The sequence below is a fragment of the Heloderma suspectum genome, chromosome 7, assembly GCF_057233095.1.
Source record: "Heloderma suspectum isolate Gila_16-S chromosome 7, 16-S_ref, whole genome shotgun sequence".
Taxonomy (NCBI): domain Eukaryota; kingdom Metazoa; phylum Chordata; class Lepidosauria; order Squamata; family Helodermatidae; genus Heloderma; species Heloderma suspectum.
The window spans coordinates 856746-881557 of NC_139464.1; the positions used below are offsets into that span (position 1 = coordinate 856746).

Genomic DNA, 24812 nt, shown 5'->3' on the forward strand with positions numbered 1-24812 from the left:
CCATGGTGCTTTGCTTCCCGTGGCATCCAAGAGGAGCCCCAGGACAGGTCTCCGCTGAGGGTGGGGGGGGTTAGCTCAGAGCTTTCTGACATCCCCTAATGCTCTGGGGCAGGAGGGGGTGGGGAGTACCAAGTGACTTCTCCCTGCAGAATACTGGGTGGGCAGAGTTTGGCTTACTGCCCTTTGGCATGTGTCCACCTTCTGTTGGTGCTACAGATTCTTCTGAGAAGCGTCAGCCCAGGCTGGGATCCCTTATGAAGCAGGTGATGGGAGGGAAGGACGAAGGGGCCGGCCCTGTGAGCCGAGGAGGTGAGATGTGTGCAGCAGCATGTAGCGCAGAGGAGCTCCTTAGCCTTGGATTGCCAGGGGCTGGGCTGGGCTTCCTTGGAGGAGCTGGGGAGAGGAGGGGGCATCCCAGGGCTCCCCGGGGCTTTGTCCATCCATCTCATCTGCCCATCATCACGCCATTCCGCTCCCCTTGCCAGCAAGTGGCCACCTGCCATGCCATGCCATCCCCGCCCCTCTTCTCTCTCTCTCTCCCTCCCCCCCCCGCCCGCCCCCTCCCACCCCCTTGCTGAGATGCCTCTCCATCCTGCCTCGGCCCTAGGTCACAGAGCTAAGGTCATTACCCTCTCCAGCCCCAAGAGCATGGCAGCAAAGGGACGTGACTCCCCCCAAGGTACTGTATAGGGCACTAGCTTCCATTCTGTGACATTCACACCTCTAACTCCCCTCCCTGTTGCCCCCCGGACAGTCAGGCAGCCTGAGTAATCTGCCGCTCTGCACTAACCTCTCTGCAGCCTTCCTGCACGCTCAGCCTGGCTTGGCATGCCTGCCAGCCCCTCTTGGGTAAGGATCGGCTGGCCTGGGGGTGCCCACTCTGGATGAGTGAAGGTGGGGATGTGATCCGGCCTGTGGCCCCGAGCCAGCGGCAGGGCTTAACCAGCCAGGAGGTTCCAGCCTGGAAGGCCTGGGACCAGCTGGCAAGTGGGGCTTGGGGAGCTGTTCCCCCTCCGTCTGACCTCCTTCTCCTTGCAGGCAAATGGGGCAGCATCCGAGCCAGTGGACGCATGAGCAGCTATGCTCTCAACATGGAGGTTGGCTCCCGCTTGGCTGGGAAGGAGCTGCTGAGCACACAGCCCAACGGGTCCCCCTCCGAGGCCAGCTTCTTGCGCCAGCACCGTGCATCGCTCTACATCATTGGCGACAAATCGCAGCTCAGGGTACTGTCCTGTTGGGCTAGGAAATGGCGGCCCCGTCCTGCTGCTGCCCATCCTGTGGCCAGCACTCCACCCTCCCAGGGCTGAGAGACGGAGCGTGTCTGTGGCTTCCTGCTGAGGCTGTCTCTCTCCCTCTTCAGGGAGTGAAGCCTGACCCTCTGCAGCACTGGGAGCTGGTGCCCATCGAGGTGTTTGAGGCTCGGCAGGTCAAGACCAGCTTCAAGAAGCTGATGAAGGCGTGCGTGCCTGGCAACCCCTCCACGGAGCCTGGCTTGACCTACCTGCGCTCCCTGGAGGAGTCTGAATGGCTGGTTCAGGTCAGTGGCAGCGAAGGTCCTGGCACGAGGGCTGGCGGCTGGGCGGGCCTGCTGTGTCCTGGCCTGGTGCGCTGGGCGGATCTCCGCTGACTCGTGGGGGTGGGGGAGGGCACATCCCAAAGATCATGACTCTTCTGACGGGCCACACAGACTGCACTGTCTGTCTGTGGCGCCGTCCTTGGCATTCGCCTGCCCCCCCCCCCCCCCCCAGCAGTCTGGTTGACCATGGCCTGAGCGGCATCTCGGTCAGAGTCATCAGGCCGCCGCCACTGCCAATTCCTCCTCCTCAGCATGGCGCTTTACAGAGAGCAGGAAGACAGTCCCTGCCCCTAAGGGATTTGTAGTCCAAGAATAGGCATAAGAGAGACAGCAAAGGAAGGGGAAGGAAAAGGAGGCAAGAGGAAACAGGGGAAGAATATTTATCAGCCAGAGAGTAAAGTGGCTGAAGACACGTTTACTGTAGAAGCAGAAACAGCCTGCTCTCAAAGAGCCCGCAGGTGGGACTGGCAGCTCCTTGCTGATTTCTGTGCGGAGGGTCAGGATGACGCGTGAGCCAGAGCACCATGTGGCTGCTTTAGGTGGATGCAGGGGGAGAGGCCGGCCCCTCTCAGTGGAGGGAGCTGGAAGATGGCCCGGGGAGGCAGATGGGGGGCCTGACTGGGTTGGGGACCGAGACCAGGATGTGAACCGATTTTAGCTTTCTAAATTTTTATCTTTGCTGTTTTAAATCTGTATTTTAAACTCCTGTACTGCTGCTAGGTTTTATTGTGGTTGTATTGTTATATTGTGGTTTTAATGTTCTGTATATTTTAAATTGTTTTATTGTGTGTTGTTTGGTTTTAGTTTTTGTGAACCGCCCAGAGAGCTTCGGCTATTGGGCGGTATAGAAATTAAATAAATAAACCAACCAACCAACCGTGGGCTCCCCACAACACGTTGTGAAGCTAGGGAGGCGAGAGAGAAGAGCAGAGCAGAGCCAGAAAAGGAAAGGAGTTGGAGCCCCAAGAGGAGCCCTGCTCAAATGCGAAGGGAGCTCTTCTTCTGGGTCAGCTTGCCACCGGAAATTTGTCCCTGGGGTTGCGCGGGCAGTTGTTCCTTACGAAGGATGCTGGGATGAAGTTAGACGGGCTCTTAGACAGCAAGGTGCCCCTTGTCATCTGCAGGTATCCAGGGAAAATGGCTGTGATGGGGCTGGCTGGATCCTTGTCGGTTCCCTTGAGCCCTGGCCATGTGGCACAGGACTTAAAAGCAGAACAAAAACCGGGGTCCTCCTTGAATCCTCCAAAGCAGTACAAAAGTTGAGTGTGTGTCAGACAGACTGGCTAGTAACAAGCTGCCTTGTTACTGCCTGAGGAACTGTAGTGACCTCCAGGGACAAAGTAACTCTGAACAAAAAAAAGTTCAATTTTAGAATCTTTGTTTTGGGGAGGGTTTTTTCCTTTAGGATCAAAAGATGGGGGAGAGAATGTAGATGAGGGTAGCACTTGATTTTCCCACCAGGGTGTCTAGTGCAGAAGCAGAGTGCAAGAGGAGGATTGTGGGCCTATTTGGGGTGTAGGTCCCCAGCCTCAGTGCATACTGATGGGTGACCAAGTACCAGTGATATGTTTCCAAGGGTCTCATGCAGGTCTCTAAGCCAACCATCTCAGGGGTGTGCCTGGATGGCATGACCGCATTAGGGATCTGGCAGAGCATGAGGCCTCTCCAGGTTCTGGAGGCTCCGTGCCCCCGCTGTGGGACACCCGCTGCCTCCTGGTCCCAGCTGCGTCTCTCAGCTTGGGTGCCTGTCCCAGCTCAGCCTCCCTTCCCAGGCAAAATGGAGATTACAAAGCCTAGGTGTCAGGGAGACATTCAGAAGGGCACCAAGGCAGAGATGTGTGGTAGCAAGGTGGAGAGATGGTGAGGCGGGGGCAAGGCCTTGCAGGGGTTTTAAGGGAAGGACCAGCAGACAGGAAGCCAGCGCAGGAATTTAAGGAGGGGCATCATCTAGTTGGAGAGACAAGAGGGTTCAGTCATGTTGGCAGTAGGGTGCTGAACAGACATGAGTGAAACAAGGTGAAACAGCAGGAGAGCAGAGAAGAGGAGAAAGTGGTGGTCTGTGCCTAAGATGACTGGGTGTGGGCCATTGTCTTTCCTGAGGAGGGCAGAGAGGAAGGGCCACATTTCTGCAAGGTTGTAATGGGAGAAGCAGCATGGGTTGGCAATGAACTGCTGCATATGGGGAACAAAGACAAAGGAGTCCAAGAGGAAAGCAAAGCTCCCTGCTGGTCGGCATGGTGGATGATAAGGTGACCAATGAGTCATAGAATCATAGAATAGTAGCATTGGAAGGGGCCTACCAGGCCATTGAGTCCAACCCCCTGCTCAATGCAGGAATCCAAGTCAGAGCATCCCTGACAAATGGCTGTCCAGCCTCGTCTTGAAGGCCTCCAGTGTGGGAGAGCCCACCACCTCCCCAGGTCATTGGTTCCATTGTTGTATTGCTCTAACAGTCAGGAAGTTTTTCCTGATGTTCAGCCGGAATCTGGCTTCCTGTCACTTGAGCCCATTCTTCCGTGTCCTGCACTCTGGGATGATCAAGAAGAGATCCTGGCCTTCTTCTCTGTGACAACCTTTCAAGGACTTGAAGAGTGCTATCATATCTCCCCTCAGTCTTCTCTTCTCAAGGCTAAACATGCCCAGTTCTTTCAGTCTCTCTTCATAGGGCTTTGTTTCCAGTCCCCTGATCATCTTTGTTGCCCTCCTCTGAACCCTCTCCAGTTTGTCTGCATCCTTCTTAAAGTGTGGTGCCCAGAACTGGACACAGTACTCCAGATGAGGCCTAACCAGTGCTGAGTAGAGGGGAACTAGTACTTCCCGGGATTTGGAAGCTATGCTTCTATTAATGCAGCCCAAAAGAGCATTTGCCTTTTTTGCAGCCACATCACATTGTTGGCTCATCTTCAGCTTGTGATCGACAACCATTCCAAGATCCTTCTTGCTTGTAGTGTGGTTGAGCCACGTATCCCCCATCTTGTAACTGTGCATTAGGTTTATTTTTCCTAGGTGCAGAACTGGGCATTTATCCCTATGAAATGTCATTCTGTTGTTTTCTGCCCAGCGCTCCAGTCAATCCAGATCACTTTGAATTTTGTTTCTGTCTTCCAAAGTATTAGCTATCCCGCCCAAGTTTGTGTCATCTGTAAATTTGATCAGCATTCCCTGCACCTCGTCCTCCAAGTCATTAATGTTGAAGAGCACTGGGCCCAGGACTGAGCCCTGCGGTACCCCACTCGTTACCTCTCCCCAGTTTGAGAAGGTCCCATTGATAAGCACTCTTTGAGTCCGATTCTGTAGCCAACTGTGGATCCACCGGATCGTTGTTTCGTCTAGCCCACTTTGAGCTAGTTTGCTCATCAGGAGATCATGGGGCACTTTGTCGAAAGCTTTGCTGAAGTCGAGGTATATGATGTCTACAGCATTCCCACGGTCCACAATGGAGGTGACTTGATCAAAAAATGAGATCAGATTTGTCTGGCAGGACTTGTTTTTGACAAATCCATGTTGGCTTCGAGTAATCACGGCATTGTTGTCAAGGTGCTTCCAGATGGATTGCTTTATGATCTGCTCCAGAATTTTCCCAGGGATTGATGTCAGACTGACTGGTCTGTAGTTCCCAGCTTCCTCCTTTTTACCTTTTTGGAAGATAGGGACAACATTCGCCCTCCTCCAGTCATCTGGCACTTCCCCCGTCCTCCATGATTTCTCAAAGAGAATAGACAGCGGTTCTGAGAGTTCTTCTGCCAGTTCCTTTATTACTCTAGGATGCAGTTCATCTGGCCCTGGGGATTTGAACTCATTCTAAGTAATTAGGTGTTCCTTGACCATATGCCTATCGATCTCGAGCTGCAGTTCTGCCCCTTCAGCCTGTACTTGGCCTTTGCCAGGGGGGTCATAGACCCTCTTTTGGGAGAAGACTGAGCCAAAGTAGGAATTGAGCACCTCTGCCTTTTCTTTGTCATCTGTTATCGTTTTGCCATCCTTATTTAATAGCTGAACCACCATTTCTTTCCTCTGCCTTTTACTATGCACGTAGCTGAAGAAAGCCTTTTTGTTGTTTTTAGCATCCCTCGCTAACCTCAGCTCGTTCTCAGCTTTAGCCTTCCTGACGCCATCCCTGCAATTCTGTGCTACCTGCCTGTACTCTTCCTTTGTTACTTGGCCTCCTTTCCTCTTCCTATATGTGTCCTTTTTTGTTTTCAGGTCATCCCTAAGCTTTTTGTGAAGCCACATGGCTTCTTCTGTTGTCTTCCACCTTTTCTTCTTGTTGGAATGGTTTGTGATTGTGCCTTGAGAATTTCCTTTTTTAAAAGCTCCCACCCATCTTGGACTCCTTTTCTCGTTAGCGTCGCTTGCCATGGGACCTGACTGATCATTGTTCTGAGTTTATTAAAATCAGCTTTCCTAAAATCCAGGGTACGCGTTTGACTACACTCAGCTTTTGCTTCCTTTAGAACCAAGAACTCAAGTACAATATGGTCGCTTTCCCCCAGAGTTCCTGTAACTGCTTCCCTATCCACTAAGTCATCTCTGTTGGTTAGGATCAAGTCAAGGATAGCCGATCCTCTAGTTCCTTCCTCTCCTTTCTGTAGGAGGAAGTGATCCGCCACACAAGTCAGGAATTTCCTGGAGGGGCCATGTTTTGCAGAATTTGTCTCCCAACAAATATCGGGGAAATTGAAGTCCCCCATTACTACTACATCATGCTTCCTTAAAACATTGGCTATTTGCTTTTCAAAAGTTTCATCCTCGTCTTCTCCTTGATTGGGTGGCCGGTAGTAGACTCCGACCACCAGATTCCTTTTATTCTTTGCTCCATTTATTTCAACCCAGATGCTCTTGATGGGGCTACCAAGCTCCTCCTCCTGTATTTCTGTGCAAAGAGATGTATTTTTCACATACAGTGCAACCCCACCTCCCTTTCTGTTCCTCCTGTTCTTTTTGAAGAAGTTATATCCTTCAAGTGCTGTATGCCAGTCATGAAAGTTATCCCACCAAGTCTCAGTTGTACCTATCAGGTCATAATTTCCCTCTTGTATTGAGAGTTCAAGTTCGTTCTGTTTGTTTCCCATACTCTGGGCATTAGTATATAGACATCGAAGACCATGTGCTTCATAGTCTGGCTTTCTTCCTACCTGTGTCTGAAGACTATTATTGGGCGCTATCAGAGCTGTTCTCTCCGTTGCAGTGCATGCGCCTACGTCCATTGCTACTCCCAACATTACATCTCCCTTCCCCGTAGGATTCAGTTTAAAGCCCTCCTGATGAAGTTCTTCATGCTGTGGCCAAACACCTTCTTCCCATCCTTTGTGAGGTGCAACCCGTCCCAGGAGTCAGGAGACTGTGCGAGGAGAGGAGGGCTTGGGAGGGAAGAGACAATGTTTGGACTTGATATCCTGGCTTGAAACGATGGTGTAGCATCTGGGCAGGAACCTCTGGGAAGCACATGGAGGTGGGAGGAGGAAAGTGGCTATGTGCAGAGCTCGAGCTGAATGCCATCCGTCTGGAAGTGATTCTGACAGCCAGGGGATGCATGGAGCTTGCCCAGAGGCAGTAGATAAGAATAGTAGATGAGGACGAATGAAGCCCTGACAGAGCCCAGCCGAACGAAGGGGAGCCAAAGAAAAGCTTTGGAAACATGGGGAGAGTGATTAGATGGGGAGAAAGAGAGCGAGCGGGACTAGCTCGTGGAGAGTGCTGAGGGAACGAAGGGAATCAGGCACGTGAGAGAGCGTGGCCGGCTGTGTCAAATCTGGCAGGGAGGTTTAGGCAGAGGGAGCTGACCTTTGGATCTGGCAACCCAGCCAGGCTGGTCAGAATGGAACAGGGAGAAATTCTGTCTGGGAATCGATCTCCCAGCACAGACGCAGCAGGCGAGAGTTCAGCAGCGGAGCCACAGGGCCAGTGGCCATGCAAGAAGGGCACGAGCCGTCTCCCCGCAGGCCTCTCAGGCCCAGGAACAGCGCTGTCTTTCGGCATCTGAAGCAGCCCACAGTTAGGTGTGTGTTACCGTGTGTGCCGAGGCAACGCTCCTCCTCGAGCCCAGAGCAGACCAGCGAGATCGAGAGCAACAGGAGACGCCGGGCCTCTGGCAGACACTTAGGCAAAGGACGTTTGCTGCAGTGGCCATGCCAGGCGCTGCGCCCTGAGGCCTCTTTTTCTTGGCAGATCCATAAGATTCTGCAGATCTCCGTGCTGGTGGTGGAGCTGCTGGACACAGGCTCCTCTGTGCTTGTCAGCCTGGAGGACGGCTGGGACATCACCACCCAGGTAAGGGCTCACCCCCTCCCCCGCCCCCGGATTGTGCCCCACAGGCTGGTGTTGACGCCCCTCTCCCTCCACAGGTGGTGTCTCTAGTGCAGCTGCTCTCAGACCCCTATTACCGTACTATGGAGGGCTTCCGCCTCCTCATCGAGAAGGAGTGGCTCTCCTTTGGGCACCGCTTCAGCCATCGGGGGGCTCAGACCTTGGCCAGCCAGAGCAGCGGCTTCACGCCCATCTTTCTTCAGTTCCTTGACTGCGTCCATCAGGTGAGAGCCACCAAAGTGGCGGCCTGGCAGGGAGTGGGGCGGGAGCGGTATGGCCCCGCTGCCCCTGCGGCTGTCTTCATGTTCTGGCACCTCTTGCCCTGCTCTGCAGATCCACTTGCAGTTCCCCATGGAGTTTGAGTTCAGCCAGTACTACCTGAAGTTCCTCAGCTACCACTATGTGTCCAACCGCTTCCGCACTTTCCTGCTGGACTCGGACTACGAGCGACTGGAGCTGGGTAAAGAGCAGCACAGGGCTATGGTGGGGGTGGAGGGCACCTGGGCAGCTCCTGAGACGGTGGCACAAGCCACAGCGTGTGCTTCTCCATGCCAGGCCTCCTGTACGAGGAGAAAGGAGAGCGGAAGGGTCCCCAGCTCTTCCGATCCCTCTGGGACTACATGGACCGGCTGAGCAAGAGGACACCGGCATTCTTCAACTACATGTATGCTCCTGAGGATGGCGAGGTGAGTGCTGGCACAAGGGGCGAGTGCCACGGCTGGATCACACGGGCCCTCCGGAGCTCCAGGCTCCTCAGCAGGGCCAGCCCAGGAGCCCAGCTGTGCCGAGCATGAAGCAGGTGCCCAGTGGCATCTGCTTTGCTCACCAGGCTCGTTGGAGAGTGACTTGGCTGTGGCCTCACCTTGTCGGCAGGTGCTGCGTCCCTACAGCAACATCTCCAACCTGAAGGTGTGGGATTATTACACACAAGAGACTCTGTCTGAGGGCCCCTCCTATGACTGGGAGCTGGTGCAGGGCCAAGCGGAGCCCCTGGAAGAGGCCAGTCAGCAGGACATGGGCACCCCGCAGAGCCGGCGTAGGGTCGTCTGGCCCTGCTATGATAGCTGCAGCCGCACGGAGCCCGACGCCATCTCTCGGCTGCTGGAGGTCAGTAGGTGTCCTGCCCCCGTCCTCTTCCTCCAAGGGCAATGTCCGATGAGGCAGTGCTCAGGGGACCATGTGAGAATCAAGCTTTCTGCATGCGCCAAGATCCATCGGGGGGGGGGGGGGGCTTTTCTGAGCTTGGCCTTGAGTAGATCTCCGACCCCTAAAGTTCCTTTGAATTCTGTTAGATTTGGGGTATGAATGCGGGGTGTGTGTGTTATGCATCAACCAAGTGGGGTCAAGTGCAGGCCCATGGCTCTGTGCAGAGGTGTTGCTAGGTGCTTAAAAGGTTTGGGGCACAGGCCCATAGGCCTGCCCCCAAGAATAACTGTCTCCTGAAATTCATAGGATGCTGAGCTTCTTTCTCACTGCAGTCCACCTTCCTGCCCCCATGAATCCACCCTGTCTAATAAGCAGCCTTGCAAAACAAGGCTGCCTCGGTCTGAAGAACAGAATTAAAGCCACAACAAAGCCACACACTGAACTTAACGACTGTCTCCCCCCGCCCCCCGCAAGCAGCTACTTTCCTTCCCCCCCCCGACAGCTCAGCTCTGCCTGGCCAGCCCTGTTAAGGTAGGGCCCGGCTACCTCCGTAACAAAATCAAAGCAAGTTGGGAAGGCGAGCAGGGGGAAGGGTTGCAAACGTCATCTTCTACAAAGTTACACTTCTGGGAATATTATTCGAGTGATCGTGAATTGGTGCTCTCCATCATTATCCTTAAAAAGGAGATATTAAAGTAACATGTCCGCTATTGCCTGAACACAGAATTGACTCAGAACTCTGCGGTTACTGGAAAAAAGAGATCTTGCTTGAATGCAAGTAAGGTCACTCCCACGTTAGAGGGCCCCTGAGCGCTTCCAGTCAGAGAAATTTCCCTGAATGCATAAATTCATGGCTCTTAAGATGGACGCATTCCTTCCACCTCATTTTTGGCCACTTTTCCCTTTGATCCCTCATCTTCACTTTGCACAAGGGCTGCTTTCCCAACAATTCTCCACTAAGGCGGAAGCGAGCAGAGAGCTAGAGCTGACCTGAAGGCTTCCCATTCTCTGGATGTCTAAGCAAATTAGCCTCACACCCCCATCCGCAGTAGAGTTACGGCCGCAGTGGGCTACACTGCAGGCCTGTTGTAGACCACTCCCCATTTAGCCACCAGCTGGCAGGAGCCCTTGTGCCCCGGAGGTGTCTGGGGACGTGGTGTGACTGCAGCCCCGCCTTCTCTTGCGTAGCGATGGGGGAGGCAACCCAGTGACCCACCTGAGGCATCCCAGGGAGCAGCATGGCCCAACATGGCTGTAGGTTTTGTGTTCAGTCTGGTGGAGGATCCAGCAAGGCTGGATTGGGGTCAGTCTGGGCCAGTGTGCTTCTGGAGGCAGCGGGCTGGTGGCTCCTGCCTGGCCTGTGGGCCTGTTGGGGAGAGCCTGCCCCAGAGAGCGCAGTGAGGCATCTGTGCACGTTCAAGCTGTGGGCAGCTTGCCTCAAGTTTTCCAGATGGCCATGTTAGAACGGTTAGAACCTAGGCGGTTTTGAAGAGCCCTGAAACTGACTCGAACCAAAGGCCTCTCCAGTCCAGCGTTCTGTCCCACAGTGGCCCGATGCCCACAAGCAGGATATGAGGCCAATAGCTGGTGGTGTTTGCAACCATCTCCATTTTCATTTACAAAAGGGCAGATTTCTAGTCCTTAACATAGGTCATGGAGAAGAGCTTGAAAATATGTAGGCAATTCTCTCGTCTTGCCCCAGTTAGCAGAGGGAGAATAACTAGCACAGAAGGAGTGGGTAGATATATGTTCCTTGAGAGCCAGGATTCAGGCCTTGGCGTGTTCTCCGGGTCCTTCAGAGCTTGCTCTGACTCCAGCTGCCACCTTGCAGGAGCTGCACAACCTGGAGATGGAGCTGGGGCAGGTTCCAGAGCGCTGGAAGGAGACGTGGGACAAAGTGAAGGCCTTCCAGCGATCAGAGGCCCAGACGGACACCAGTGGCAGAGTAAGGGCTCTTGAGCTGGGAGCTGAGGCGCCGGGGCAGCCCTGCCGACTCCGGCCAGGAGCCGCCTTCCCACACATGGCCTTTTGCTTCCAGGTGGCGGCCAGCTCTCTGCTGATGGCATCCAGCCTGTCACACCAGCGGCGCTCGCTCGGCGTCTACCTGCAGGAGAGCGGTGGCGGCAGCTCCACCCTCAACCTCAGCCTGGACAGCGACGCCAGCAGCACATCCACACCCTCCAGTGGGAAGCAAGGGGGCCGCAAGAGCACCAGCACCCTCTACAGCCAGTTCCAGCCAGCGGAGAGCGAGAACCGGTGCGAGAGGCTCATCGCTGGGGCAGGGGGCTGGCGGGAGGGGAGCTGCCGCTTGGCAAGAAAGGGCCTCTCTCCTTCCCGCCAGCCTGTTCCCTCGTTCTCTCCTCGCTAAGCCACTTCTGCCCCCTGCAGCTCCTATGAGGGATCCCTTTACAAGAAAGGAGCCTTCATGAAGCCGTGGAAGCCCCGGTGGTTCGTGCTGGATAAAACCAAGCACCAGGTAGGTGGGGGGATGGCCGGGCAGGGCAGCGGGGGAGGCGGGGAGGAGGAACCGCTGCTGGGGGAAAGGGAGCGGGACTCATCCTGGCTTGCTGCGAGGACCGTGACTTCTGCTCTCCCTCCTTGCAGCTGCGGTACTATGACAGCCGCCTGGACACAGAGTGCAAAGGGGTCATTGACCTAGCCGAGGTCGAGTCCATCACTCCGGGCACCCCCACCATGGGAGCCCCCAAGACGGTGGACGAAAAGGCCTTCTTCGATGTGAGCGGAGGCTGCTGGGCCTCCCCTGCCTTCCTGCCTTTGGGAGGGCGGCCTGCACTGTGGCTGCCCGGGGGAGCCTCGCTGGGGAGGGGGTGCCAGCCCTCGGGACTGCCGCGCTGGCCGGCCTAGCTCTGCTCCTCTCCCCTTGCAGGTGAAGACGACAAAGCGTGTTTACAGTTTCTGCGCCCAGGATGTGCAGCTGGCCCAGCAGTGGATCGACCGCATCCAGAGCTGCTTGTCCGATGCTTGAGGCTGCCCTTCGCCCTTGGCGTGCGGAGCGGGGCGGCACCTGTGCCGCACTGCGACGAGGAGGAGCTGGCCAGCGGGGAGGACTCGCTTCTCCGTGGCCTCCGCCTGGTTCTCAGGGTGCCCTGTGAACCATGCCCAGCAGGGACCGTCATGGCCTGCCTGCTGTCACACCTTGCCAGGACGGCTCGGCCTCGGGTGGGTCGTAGGAGCCCGAACGGGGAGGGTCCAGCCCGCAGCCTGCCCTTCCCAAGCACCGGCAGAGCCACGCAGCCCCTGTGTTGCCGCCTGTGTGGCCACTCTCCTGGCCGAGGGGCCACCTGCTCCACCAGGGAAGGGCAGGAGCTCGGCTGTGTTCTGGGGGGCACGTGGGGGCACACACAGTATTACAGCCCTCGAGCACTTGGGCCATGTGGGTGCGGGTGCCGGGGCTTCCGTGTGTCTGCAGCCTGTGGCCTCTGGATCCAGGGCTTCGGGAGAGAGAAGGGGCACCACTTCAGGCAGCCCTTGCCTCTGCCCCCTGGCCGTATGGTTGTCTGATGCTGCTGAGGCGTGGCTGGGGCGGACTCTATTCCTGGGTAGGAAGGAAGCTCGGGGTGGGGGCGGACAGAAAGGGCTTGCCAGCCTCCCACCTCCCGCTGCATCATCGGAGATGGTCATGAGCCTGGGAATGGCTTCTTGGACGCAGCTGATGACCCTGCAGCTGAGCCCGCCCCCTCTGGCCTGGCCGCCCTGTGTCCTGGACTGTAATCCCAAAGCAAATCACGCAACCTGCTCTCCTCATGGGTCGGACAGTGGTTACCTTCCACTGAAGCCCAAGTCTGCCCTGGCAGCCTCCCCAGCTCTCCCCCCACCCCCATATTTTTAAAGGCATATGGGGTGTTGTTTCAGGCCCTGAGACATTGTACATAGTCTGGAGCACAACCCCCCCCCTTTTTTTTATTTGTACAATAACGACTGTGGCTGGTGTGAATTGGAGGGTTTTGTAACTTCCTTGAGCAGTTGTAGATTATTCAAGTTTCTGTACATTGTGTCAAACCTACAGAGTCCTTGTATTGTATTGTGCCTAGAGGAAAAAATATATGAAGAGAAAAAACTAATGGAATTTAATAAAAAACAGCAACAACACACCCGCCCTGTGTTTGGCTGGATGTGACTCACTGCCTGCCTGAGACTCGGGCGCGCCGCACTGCAGGAGGCCTCGCGTCTGTGTACCCTCGCTGCCTCCGTGCCAGCGCTCCTCGCTGTGTCCAGGGGCTGGATTTGGAGAGCCCGTTCTGCTGCACCTCCTCTGGATGCCTGGAGAAGGAAGGAGCGGGGGGTGAGGGGGGGGTGAGAGAGAGAGAGAGATGACTTCCTTTGGGAAGGAACATTTGAGGTCCCCCCAATGGCGCTGTGGGCTCGGCCCTGTTACTGTTTCCTTGGGCCTCACTAGGGCTGAGAAGGAACTGAGCAGAATGGGAGGATGGCCTGGCGTTCGCCCTGGCCCTGTGTCCAAAATGGCATCTCAGGGGATGAAAACCAGGGTGGAAGTCTAAGCTGTTGCGGATGCTTCCAAAGGATGCCCCAGGACTTTGTGGAGTGCTAGGAAGCGGCAGTTAGTAGTCCAGGCTTTTCCTGCCCTTGGGCTTCTGGCTCGCCAAGGCAGCAGCCTCACTCCATTGCCTTGGGAGACTTGGGACAGAGGGGCCGGGGGGTGGGGGAGAGGAGCTCTCTTGCGGGGCGCAACTTAGGAGGGACCAGCTAATCCAGCCTCCGGTTGCCAAGAGTCGCAGTGCCTTCTTTGCATGATGATGGCTACAGAATCGGAGTGCTTCTCAATGGGACCTTCTCAAACTGGGGAGAGGTAACGAGGGGGGTACCGCAGGGCTCAGTCCTGGGCCCAGTGCTCTTCAACATTTGTATTAATGACGTGGAGGAGGAGGTGCAGGGAATGCTGATCAAATCTGCAGATGACACAAAATTGGGCAGGACAGCTAATACTTTGGAAGACAGAAACAATTCAAAATGAACTTGATAGGCTGGAGTGCTGGGCAGAAAACAACAGAATGACATAGGGATAAACGCCAAGTTCTGCACCTAGGAAAGAGAAACCAAATGCACAGTTACAAGATGGGCGATGCGTGGCTTAACAACACTACAAGCGAGAATGGTCTTGGAATGGTTGTCGATCACAAGCTGAAGATGAGCCAACAATGTGATGTGGCTGCAAAAAAGGCAAATGCTATTTTGGGCTGCATTTACAGAAGCATAGCTTCCAAATCCCGGGAAGCACTAATTTCCCTCTACTCAGCACTGGTTCGGCCTCATCTGGAGTACTGTGTCCAGTTCTGGGCGCCACACTTTAAGAAGAATGCAGACAAGCTGGAGAGGGTTCAGAGGAGGGCAACAAAGATGATCAAGGGACTGGAAACAAAGCCCTATGAAGGCAGACTGAAGGAACTGGGCATGTTTAGCCTTGAGAAGACTAAGGGTAGATAAGGTAGCGCTCTTCAAGTACTTGAAAGGTTGTCACAGAGAGGAAATCCAGGATCTCTCCTCGATCACCCCAGAATGCAGGACACGGGATAATGGGTTCCAGTGACAGGAAGCCAGATTCCAGCTGAACATCAGGAAAACCTTCCTGACTGTTAGAGCAATACGACAACAGAACCCATTCCCTAGGGAGGCGGTGGGCTCTCCCACGCTGGAGGCGTTCAAGACGAGGCTGGACAGCCATCTGTCGGGGATGCTCTGAGTTGGATTCCTGCACTGAGCAGGGGGCTGGACTAGATGGTCCTATAGGTCCCTTCCAACCATACGATTCTATGATCCTATGGCTATTGCCTGGAGGAGCTTCTATGCAGACCTAAGCAGTTATGGGCGGGGGGAGGGAGGTTCCATATAGGCGCCAACCTGGTGGCAAAGGCTGTTCGCTGGAGATGGGGGCAGGTAGCTCTGTCCCCTCCTCTCCGGGCCCCCCAGACCAAACTGCTTCTGAGGCTCCTGGGCAGGTTTGCTGGCGAGATCTGGATGTTTCTTCTCCCTCTGCAAGCCCCTGGGAGTGCACCTACCTGATTCGGCCATGAGCACGGCTTCTTCACCCTGAATGGCCTGAGTTTGGGGGGCACCCACTTGATGGTGCTGCCACGGCAGTCCGTTGGCCCGTCCCCTCACCCACTTCTGGCTCCTGCTGCTCCATGCAGGTGATGGTGCCATGTTCACACAGGAGCTAGAAGCCTCTTTTGGGGAGGAGCCATTGTTTGGTTCTCAAGTTGTGTGTTGTGCCCTCCATCGTCCTCCACTGATTGTCTATGGGTGACACACGTTCCAGTATTACATGAGGGGAGAGATAAAATCTGCATCCATTTCCTCCTCAAAATGGAACAATAAATCTCGAGCTTTTATACTTTTTATACTTTCCACATGTGCCTGGACAGATATCAAGGCAACTAACTGCCTGTAGTTTCCAGGTCAGTTTTTTTTTAATTGGCACTATACAGTGTACTTTCAAATGTTCTGGTATGGAAGCTGCTGTCAGTGAATTTACTTATATTTGAGTTAAGAGCAACAATTTCACAGTGGAATTCTTAAGGAATACTTGATGAGATGCTCTCCGGACTTAGTTGTCAAATTCTTAACTTGTTAATGACATTTCATAGGGATAAATGCCAAGTTCTGCACCTAGGAAAAAGAAACCAAATGCACAGTTAGAAGATTGGGGATACGTGACTCAACAACACTACAAGCGAGAAAGATCTTGGAATTGTTGCCTATCACAAGCTGAAGATGAGCCAACAATGTGATGTCGCTGCCAAAAAGGCAAATGCTCTTTTGGGCTGCATTCATAGAAACATAGTTTCCAAATCCCGGGAAGTACTAGTTCCCCTCTACTCAGCACTGGTTCGGCCTCACCTGGAGTACTGTGTCCAGTTCTGGGCACCACACTTTCAGAAGGTTGCAGACAGGCTGGAGAGGGTTCAGAGGAGGGCAGGAAAGATGATCAGGGGATTGGAAACAAAGCCCTGCAAGGAGAGACTGAAAGAACTGGGCATGTTTAGCCTTGAGAAGACTGAGGGGAGATATGAGAGCGCTCTTCAAGGACTTGAAAGGTTGTCACAGAGAGGAAGGCCAGGATCTCGTCTCGATCCTCCCAGAATGCAGGACATGGAAGAATGGGCTCAAGTGGCAGGAAACCAGATTCCGGCTGAACATCATGAAAAACATCCTCACAGAGCAATATGACAGTGGAACCAATGACCTGGGGAGGTGGTGGGCTCTCCCACACTGGAGGCATTCAAGATGAGGCTGGACAGCCATCTGTCGGGGATGCTCTGACTTGGATTCCTGCACTGAGCAGGGGGTTGGACTCGATGGCCTTGTAGGCCCCTTCCAACCCTACTATTCTATGATTCTATAATGGACCCTAGCCACAGTGGATTCACTTAAATCTTTTTAAAAAAACACTTCTAATTCAAACTTACCAATTATACTTCTTCCTGTATGTCCTAAACAAATTCCAGATCTGACGACTAAACCATGTTAATTCAGAATATTATTAATGCTTTCTCTTATTACCAGGACTTTGGATTCCTGCATTGAGCAGGGGGTTGGACTCGGATGGCCTTGTAGGCCCCTTCCAACCCCTATGATCTATTTATTGCACTGGGGAGGGGGGTCAGGGGTCTTTCAACTTGAAGTGGAAATATCTTTAAAATATTCCCATGTGAAGGGGGGGACACTGTGGTCTTCCAGATGTCATTGGCCTACAACTCCCATCACCCCAGGCCATTTGCCATGCTAGGGCTGGAGGTTATTGTGGTACATCATTTGAAGGGCTGCAAGTTTGTCATCCATAGCGGTCTGTGAGATTAACTCTGGGAATGGAGGAACCCATGCCATGGATCACTGGCTTTTCTTCTTCCCCATATTGCTCATTTCTACTTCATTCGTAGTCCAGCTGCCCCGTCACGAAAATAAAAGGGGCAAGCACAAATGAGACACCTCCGGTTGATAGGCAGAAGTATGGTCTGATAGGCGCTGAGTAGCCTAGACCAGGATCTTTTATCCTATGAAAATGCCATGCCCATATTTGGTTGGTAGTGTGTTGAGATGCACATCTTGAGGAATCATCAGGTTGACTATTTATGCAAAAAACCCTCCTTTGTTTTTACATCGAATCTATGGAAAAAAGAAAACTTGCCTTGAATTCCTGATGTTTTAACTTTGTGTTTTGTACTGTATTTTATTGTGTTGCATGGGGATGTTTATTTTATGCTGTTCTGGATTTGAGTGATTTATTGTGAATTCTGTTGTACAGTGCTTAGAAAACTAGCTTTGTATGAGTTAATAAGTAAACAAAATAAACCCAAGTGTATCTGGCACAGGACATTAAGTCAGTTTGGAGGTTAACTATAGAGCTAACATAGTCCAAATAGCCTTGGATTAGGAGCAGAAAAGAAGTGGCCAAGCTAAAAGTTCTTATTTAATAAACCCATAAATGCGACAGTAATACAAAGATGACCCCAAAGGCAAAATATACTTCATTTTGTTTTATAGACTGTTTTGTAAAAAGTTGTAATAGTACCCATCATAATAGCTCTAGCTGCAAATAAATGAAATCGGAGCTTGACAACGCAGGTTGACATTTGGCAGTTGAGAAAAAGGAGGCCATTGTTACAGAAATACACATAAAAACATTCCCGCCTCACAAACCAGCAGTTAGAAGCCAAACTCCTTCCCCTCTAGCTAAAGCACCGGTTAAAGCAATCCACACTCTGAAAAGTGACACTGCAGACTACAGAACTGCAGCACCCACCCACCCAGTGTGCTGTTCTCCTCTGCTTCCAGGCAGGGTTGTGCTGCTCTCTTGCTAGAAGGGGGTGCTGCTGGAGGCTGGACAGACCTTGATTCACCTTGTGGTGGAATCGGAGCCTCATTTTATGAGATCTGGATTTCTGCATTTGAAGCTGGATAAGGAGCAACCGCTCCTGACCAAAATTCTTGCTAAAGTCAGGCAGGCAGGAGTACAAGTAAAAGAAACCAATGCTGTTCTTGTAGGGGTGGAGCATAGGCAGGGAAGGAAGGACAAGCGCGCGCACGCGCACATTCTACCAGAAGGGCTGGGATGTTGGAGTAAGCCCCCACAGTAGTCCAATTAGGCCTAAGCAAGAGCCATTTATATGCCTTCTTTCTTCTGCCGAGAAGATACCCCAGACATTTACAGGGTTTACTGCAAGGCAAAATACATACACTGTGAGCAAAGTTATGTTACCGTCCACCAGCTAATTAATTGCTAACGTCCATCCAACTTGTCAGCCATACTGGATTACTGCTTGGGCTGCAATCGCTAACCATGTCTAATACAGAAATGAGATGGGCCCTGCTAAGCAGACTGTTGTTGGAGGAGAGTTGGCCGTGGCCTGGCCTTGTGCTTACGCGCAGAACAGCAGGGGTCTCAGGACCATTTGGCACAACTGGCCTCCCCCTTTTCAGACATTAAGAGCATAAGGAGAGGCCTGATGCTGAATCCAGCTAAGGGTCCCTGTGGTCCAGCATTCTGTTCACCCTGTGGCCAGCCATCAACGAGGAGCGCAACAGGACACCCCTGACCACGCGCCCCAGCAGCTGCTGCACATAGGCACATTGCCTCCGGTACCGAGGGCAGTATCGAGGCTTCAGGACCAGCAGCAACGGATAGCTTTCTCCACGTTTCATGACAAGGATGAGCAGACTGGGTTTTTTGGGAGGGACATCAGAAATGTGCTGGATTGGATGCCTCAGCTATTCAACTGTTTTTATTCTTTGCAGTGAGCTGGGTGGGGGCAGTCAGGTGAAGACATGTGATTCAATAAATCAAACCACAAAGTCATGTAATTGGTTTTCATCCATGTGCTACGGATGAGGTGTACTATTAACTAGAAAAAAATGGGGTTTTCTTCTGCAGCAACCCATGCTATAAAACATGGCAGGCAACTTGTGGCCCTCCACAAGTTTTGACCTATAACTCACACCACCCCTGAGCATTGACTATACTGGCTAAAGCTGATGGAAGTTGTATACCCAAAGTTCTGGAGGGCAACAAGTTACCAGCCCTAAAGGGATATAACACAGCCCAAGCCATTGCTTGCCGGCCCCTGGCATAGCACTTCAGCAGGGCTAGCTGCTCGAGTGCCTAATGTGCCCATCCTATCCATGCTACCAGCGAAATCATACCAAGCAAGTGCTGCTGCCTGCACCCTGGCAATTCATCAGCCACCCAAGTATTGTCATTTGCAGGAGAAATGCTACAAGGTAGAGGTGAACCCAAGGCAAAGCAGAGCAGTCCACCTGTGTGCTTCTTCAAGCTAAGCAATCAGTACTCTGCTAGCCAGCAACATTTGCTTTTCCAGAAACAAGCCAACGCTGCGGCCCAAAGGCCAGGAGGGCCATACGGATCCCATGCAGTTCTAGGAAGGGCTGTCAGGCAGGGACAGAAGTCCCATGAACTGGCGAGAGAGGATCCCCCCCTCTGGGACACTACAGATGTGGCATGTGACACTAGCAAAGCTGTGCCTCCGTCTGGATCCCACCCCCGTCACCCTTTGGGGATACCAAGAGCTTCCTACAGGCAGGTGGGCGAGTATGGTCAGGAAGGGAGACTTCATGGCACTGACCCCCAGAATGCAATGCAACTGTCTTTCTCATTGGCAAGGAACCAGCAGGCCCCTGACTGCAACTACATGGGCGGTGGCAGCAGGGGGGCTCCTGCAGCTCTTCCCCGAAGGCTCGCCTGCTGCAGCCACTGGCCCACCACGGCCCTGCACGGAGCATGAGGGCGGCACATGGCCAAGCTGGCCATGTGGTACGCCACATCCTTTCCCACAGAAAATAGGGGGAAGCATATTGTGTTCTCTCAAATTTCAAGTTCCCACAGAGAGAAATGTTAGACCAAATCAAGGCAAACATTTGCACAGCGTGACTTTATCCAGAGATGTGGCAAAAGCGCATCTTTCTTCACCACTGGGATGCCTCTCTTCCTGGGGAAACAGGCAGCAGTGACAACGCGGGTTTCCTGGAAAGGGGGTTTCCTACTCCAAATTAAGGTGACATCCCACCCCTTCTCTCAAAAACGAAAGATGATGCAACAGCAAAATGTGTCAGCTATCAACAGATGAATGAGAACAGATCCAACAGGAGTTGCGAGGGGATGTGCCAGGGTGTGTGTGCGCTAGCTCTGCCCGCACAAGCACAGGTTTGTGGGCAAGAATGCTCTCTGACCACATCCTGATGTCAGCATTCACTCAGAATGTCTTGTGCACCAGAATTTTCAAGTAAGTTCCCTTCAGGGGGTCTTCTCGAGGGACAGACTTTGTTGGAATTCCTCAATCCACCAGTCCTTTAATTTCATGGAAGTCATTTGCATCACAATTTCTGGCATTCCCTGTCAACGATGTGGTGATGGACAGGAGATGGCTTAAAGGGGGGGGGGGTCCTATTTGTTTCCCACCTCCCAGGCAGCTACAACCCGGGGGAGCCACTGCACGAGGGAAAGTGGGGGAGCCACTGCAGGCCCTGCTGCCGCCTCCCCCCCCCCCACCAATGCAGTCCTGTCCGCCCTGGAGACGCGACTTTGTTGTTCAGTCGCTAAGTCGTGTCCGACTCTTCGTGACCCCGTGGACCATAGCACGCCAGGCCTTCCTGTCCTGCGCTCTCTCCCGGAGTGTGCTCAAGTCCATATTCATCGCATCGGTGATGCTATCCAGCCATCTCATCCTCTGCCGTCCCCTTCTCCTTTTGCCTTCAGTCTTTCCCAGCACCAGGGTCTTTTCCAGGGAGTTTTCTCTTCGCATTAGGTGGCCAAAATATTTGAGCTTCAGCTTCCATGCGATATTTAAGGGGTGGGGTGGGGGGCAGACTCACTTGGGAGTCCTGTTCCTGAAACAAGTCTGGCATGGGGGGAAAGGCTGGCTGTTAACCTCCTCCCCTCCTGTCCTGAGTGCCTGGGGAGGAGGGAAAGTGCCAAGAACCCCAGGAGACAAGGCTGTGCAGGAGGGCTCTGTGCCCCCCCCCCCAAACACACACACACACACCCATGGCCAAATTCATGGAGAATTTGTCTATCAGCAAATTCACGTCTATCAAGTGCATGTCTATCAGCAGCCATGACGGCTTGACTGAGCCTCCACGGCCAGAGGCAGTACACATCCCAATGTTGGATGCTGGAGTTCCCTTCAAGCAGTTGCCTTCATGCCGCTTCATGTCATCTATGTGGTTCATTCCTCTGAAAGGAGCCTGTTCTTGTTGGAAATTGAGGGACTGTGATAGGCAACAGGAACGCTACTCCTGGCTCACCAGGGATCTCTGACGGCGTATGGGCCACAATCCAGTTGGCAGCAAGGCCACCCAGGCAATGGGAAGGCATGCAAAAGAGGCTGCAGCCTGGGAGCTGCTGTCAGCCAAAAAAGCCGATCTGCGCTGGCGCTCTTCCCGTGGTGAGAGAAGTGCCGCAAGCTGGTGCATGAAGGCCTCCGAGAGGTGGGTGGACAGATGAGCCCAGGGACCAGTCACTCCCAAGGTGTAGATCACAGCACGCCCATGTCAAAAATTTCCTTGGAAAGGTAGCCGTTTAGCTTTGGAGGTAAAATGGCCCTAATATCACCATTCTTCCCTAACAATGTGAAGAAAATATTTACAGAAACATTTGTATGTTGCCTTTTGGCTCCCAACAGGGCACACAAAGCCGGAAATCTCCAGCATGACCTCCAAGAGGGCAACGCAACCTCCCTCTCCTGGATAATCCAGATGTTTCTATTTATTTGATCTGGCACTCAAAGTGGCTGGTAATCCAGCTGTCTTCCTAGCCCTTGGGGATCCTGCAAACTTCTCTCTTGGGAAGGAACATAATCCCAAGGTGTAACATTCAAAACCAGTGAGGTGGTTCATGGCCCAGAGATGGTCGTCACTGTCTGCCCTTCCCCACTCCCAAGAACAGGGGGGCTCAGAGGGGCAAGACTGGGCTGAGGGCAATCTTGACTTCTTCTGAGAGGGCACTCATGCCTTCTGGGCTTGTATCCTTGCTTGAAGGGTTGAAAGGAAGATCGGGCCTCTTTGGTGTGGGAAATTGTTTTCTATTTGTCTTTGGTACTGGTTCGTTGCCTTGGTGCCAACAACTTCATCCCAAAGCCACGTCCCTTAAGTTATGCCCACAGCTGCATTTGCAAGAAGGCATCAGGCTCCAAACGGCAGTGTCCTGTGAGGACTCAGCCAATGGGGTGGGGAACCTTAGCAACCTGTCCTCTGCTGAGGCAAGAGCCCAGGTACTCAGGCCCAGGTACTCAGTACTACAGGAGTGCACCTGCAGATAGACATGACAGCTGACGCCCTAAGCGTGCACACGGACGATGCCGGTATCATTCAGCTCATCAGGGACACCTTAACCACCCCCGAGAGCCCCAACTGCCCATTCTTGGGGCTCTCGGGCCTTCATAATGTGTGCAACATCTGAAGGGAACCATCTGGGCCAGAATTCTGACAATGCCCTGCCACTGTGATTTGAGCGGCCCATCAAAGAGTATCAGGAAAGGCTTCCCAGGGCTAGTAGGAGCTACCTGCAAGACCAGCAGTCCTAGGGGCAGTAGTCGGATAGGTGTGGAAATCTCTGAGCCAAAAGGAAGTATGGTAGAGCTCTCTGGACAAGCTCCTCTTCTCTCTGCAACGCTGATCGGTGGCCACCAGCTCACCCATCTTCCTGAGGAAAGCAGCTACAGGAATGCAGCCACCCCGCCTTCCTGCAGCGGCACCTTTAGTTAAGGAAATTGGCTCCCTCTCAGGGCCCAGCTACAGCACCGCAGCCAGCCTCGTGGGTTATGGCCAGGAATGTCGGCGTCTGTGCGAGCGCATCTCTGCCAGTGTCCTCAGAGCCGAGCCAGGGGAGCCGCCCGACCCCCTGTCCGCCGCTGGTCTGGCCTTGGCCGGCAGGGAGCTGGCCGTGAGGGCCTGGCAGAGGTGGGGCGGGTGTGCAGAAGGGCCGCCCAGGTGGAAGTGTCGCTGCTGGAGGGCTGTGCAGTGCCGCCCTGCCCGGAAAGAGGCCTTGCTGAGAGGCCAAGAGCCCTTGTCCGGAGGGGGCGTCTTACCGTCAGGCCTCCCCTTCCAACCTGACACAGAGGCCGACAGCCTTTGCTGGGAACGTCCTGTCAGGTTTCTCAATTCCCCCCAGCGCACACGCTCAGGCCGCCCGACACCGGACACCCAAGTCAGCGAGGCATCTTCATCGCAGGGAATCCTGCGGCGAAAGCTTACGGGTCACGCTCTTCAGAAATCACACAGCTGATGGTGAGCAGCTATAGGCCCATGCAATTCCAGAGCAGTCCGAGGCTCAGCACGACCACCGTGGCCGAGACCCTCGTCACTGGGGCTTCCCCGTTGCCATCTCCACGGTTCTGAGCACGGGGGAAGAGACCGGGATTCCTGGCGCACCTAACCCAGGCAATCCATACATGGGGTTCCAACCCCGGACACGGAATGGGAATGATCCCTGGAAGGACCCCATCAGGCAATCCAGGGACAGGCTCTTGAAAGGCCTACCCAAAACCACTCCCATGGAGCCCAACCGTGGCTCTTCTGTTGATGCCTCCAGGCCACATGGTCGAGGCCCATCACAAGCAAGGGGAGGACGAACCCAGACACACAGGGAGTTCCGCGCCACCGCTCCCTCATGGGTGACGCCACGCGGCACGCGGCCAGGCAGAGGAAAGCCCAGAGGTCAGAGACCAAACCCGGCCTGCCAGCACGCTGAGCTGATGACAAGCGAAGACACACTGTCCACAGAAACGAGCGTCCCAGTCCAGGAAAAGCCTCACAGTCCTTTCCATGGCAAGTCTTCAGCAGCCCAAAGTTCCAGTGAAGGGAGAGTCCACGGGCAGAGTGCCTCCGGAAGCCCAGACGACGATGGATCCAACGGGAGGCGGCCTTGGGCAAAGTCGACGAGACGTTCCCAGCAAAGGCTCTCCGCCTCTGCGTCAGCTTGGAAGGGGAGGCCCGACGGCGAGACGCCCCTCCGGACAAGGGCTCTTGGCCTCTCAGCAGGGCCTCTTTCCGGGCAGGGCGGCACTGCTCAGCCCTCCAGCAGCGACGCTTCCACCTGGGCGGCCCTTCTGCACACCCGCCCCTCCTCTGCCAGGCCCTCACGGCCAGCTCCCCGCCTCCCTAGACCAGCGGCGGACAGGGAGTCGGGCGGCTCCCCTGGCTTGGCTCCGAGGACACTGGCAGAGACGCGCTCGCAGACGCCAACATTCCGGAGGCTGAACAGGCCCCGGCCCTGCCGGGCGCCGCCTCATCACATCCTGGCCGTAACCCACGAGGCCCGCTGCGCTGCTGAAGCCGGGCCCTGACACTGTCCTCACAGGGTGCACCTCCCTCCTTGGCACCGCTTTTGTTGGGGGTGGGGAGCCACACTCCACACAGAGCGAGAGGAGGCCACCCGCCTGGTTGGAATCGGTGGTTCCTGACGGTGCAAGGCCTGGAGCTGGGAGCTGAGCAAGACAGGGGTCCACAGGACAAGCCTAGGCCTGGGGCCTGGCCACTGTCTGGAGGGAGATGGCCATCTAGAGCACGGGCACAGTTGGCAGCACCCTCTAGTGGGGCAGGGATCTCCCGCAGCCCTTGCCAAGCAGCAACCCTGGGTGCTGAAGGCAGAACGGCAGGGCGCATGTCAGGAAGAAACGCTCTCACGCGGGGACTGCTTGGAAGAAAGGGAACTGGCCTCCTGGCGCAGGGAAAGAGCAGCCGGAGCTATGCCCACCTTGGGGAGGGGATGCCCGCCCTTGGACTGCTGCCTTCTCCA

The 24812-nt window shown here is 54.4% G+C and overlaps 1 protein-coding gene across 17 annotated transcripts in view; it reads left to right on the forward strand.

Moving 5' to 3' along the window:
* Window positions 1-13145, forward strand: part of SBF1 (SET binding factor 1) — a 115397-nt gene extending 102252 nt beyond the window's left edge. For 6 of the 17 annotated variants that reach the window (XM_084808728.1, XM_084808730.1, XM_084808726.1 and 3 more), the window contains 13 exons: window positions 217-309; window positions 608-679; window positions 1039-1223; window positions 1361-1537; window positions 7745-7846; window positions 7921-8106; window positions 8216-8342; window positions 8438-8568; window positions 8756-8989; window positions 10860-10973; window positions 11067-11284; window positions 11417-11504; window positions 11633-11981. In XM_084808728.1, the coding sequence (XP_084664854.1) occupies window positions 217-309; window positions 608-679; window positions 1039-1223; window positions 1361-1537; window positions 7745-7846; window positions 7921-8106; window positions 8216-8342; window positions 8438-8568; window positions 8756-8989; window positions 10860-10973; window positions 11067-11284; window positions 11417-11504; window positions 11633-11893 (1988 nt within the window). In that variant the 3' untranslated portion in view covers window positions 11894-11981. Of the gene's footprint in view, window positions 1-216; window positions 310-607; window positions 680-1038; window positions 1224-1360; window positions 1538-7744; window positions 7847-7920; window positions 8107-8215; window positions 8343-8437; window positions 8569-8755; window positions 8990-10859; window positions 10974-11066; window positions 11285-11416; window positions 11505-11632 lie in introns of all 17 variants that reach the window. The other 11 variants (XM_084808740.1, XM_084808739.1, XM_084808732.1 and 8 more) reach the window with 5 other exon arrangements.
* The last annotated feature ends 11667 nt before the right edge of the window (window positions 13146-24812 follow it).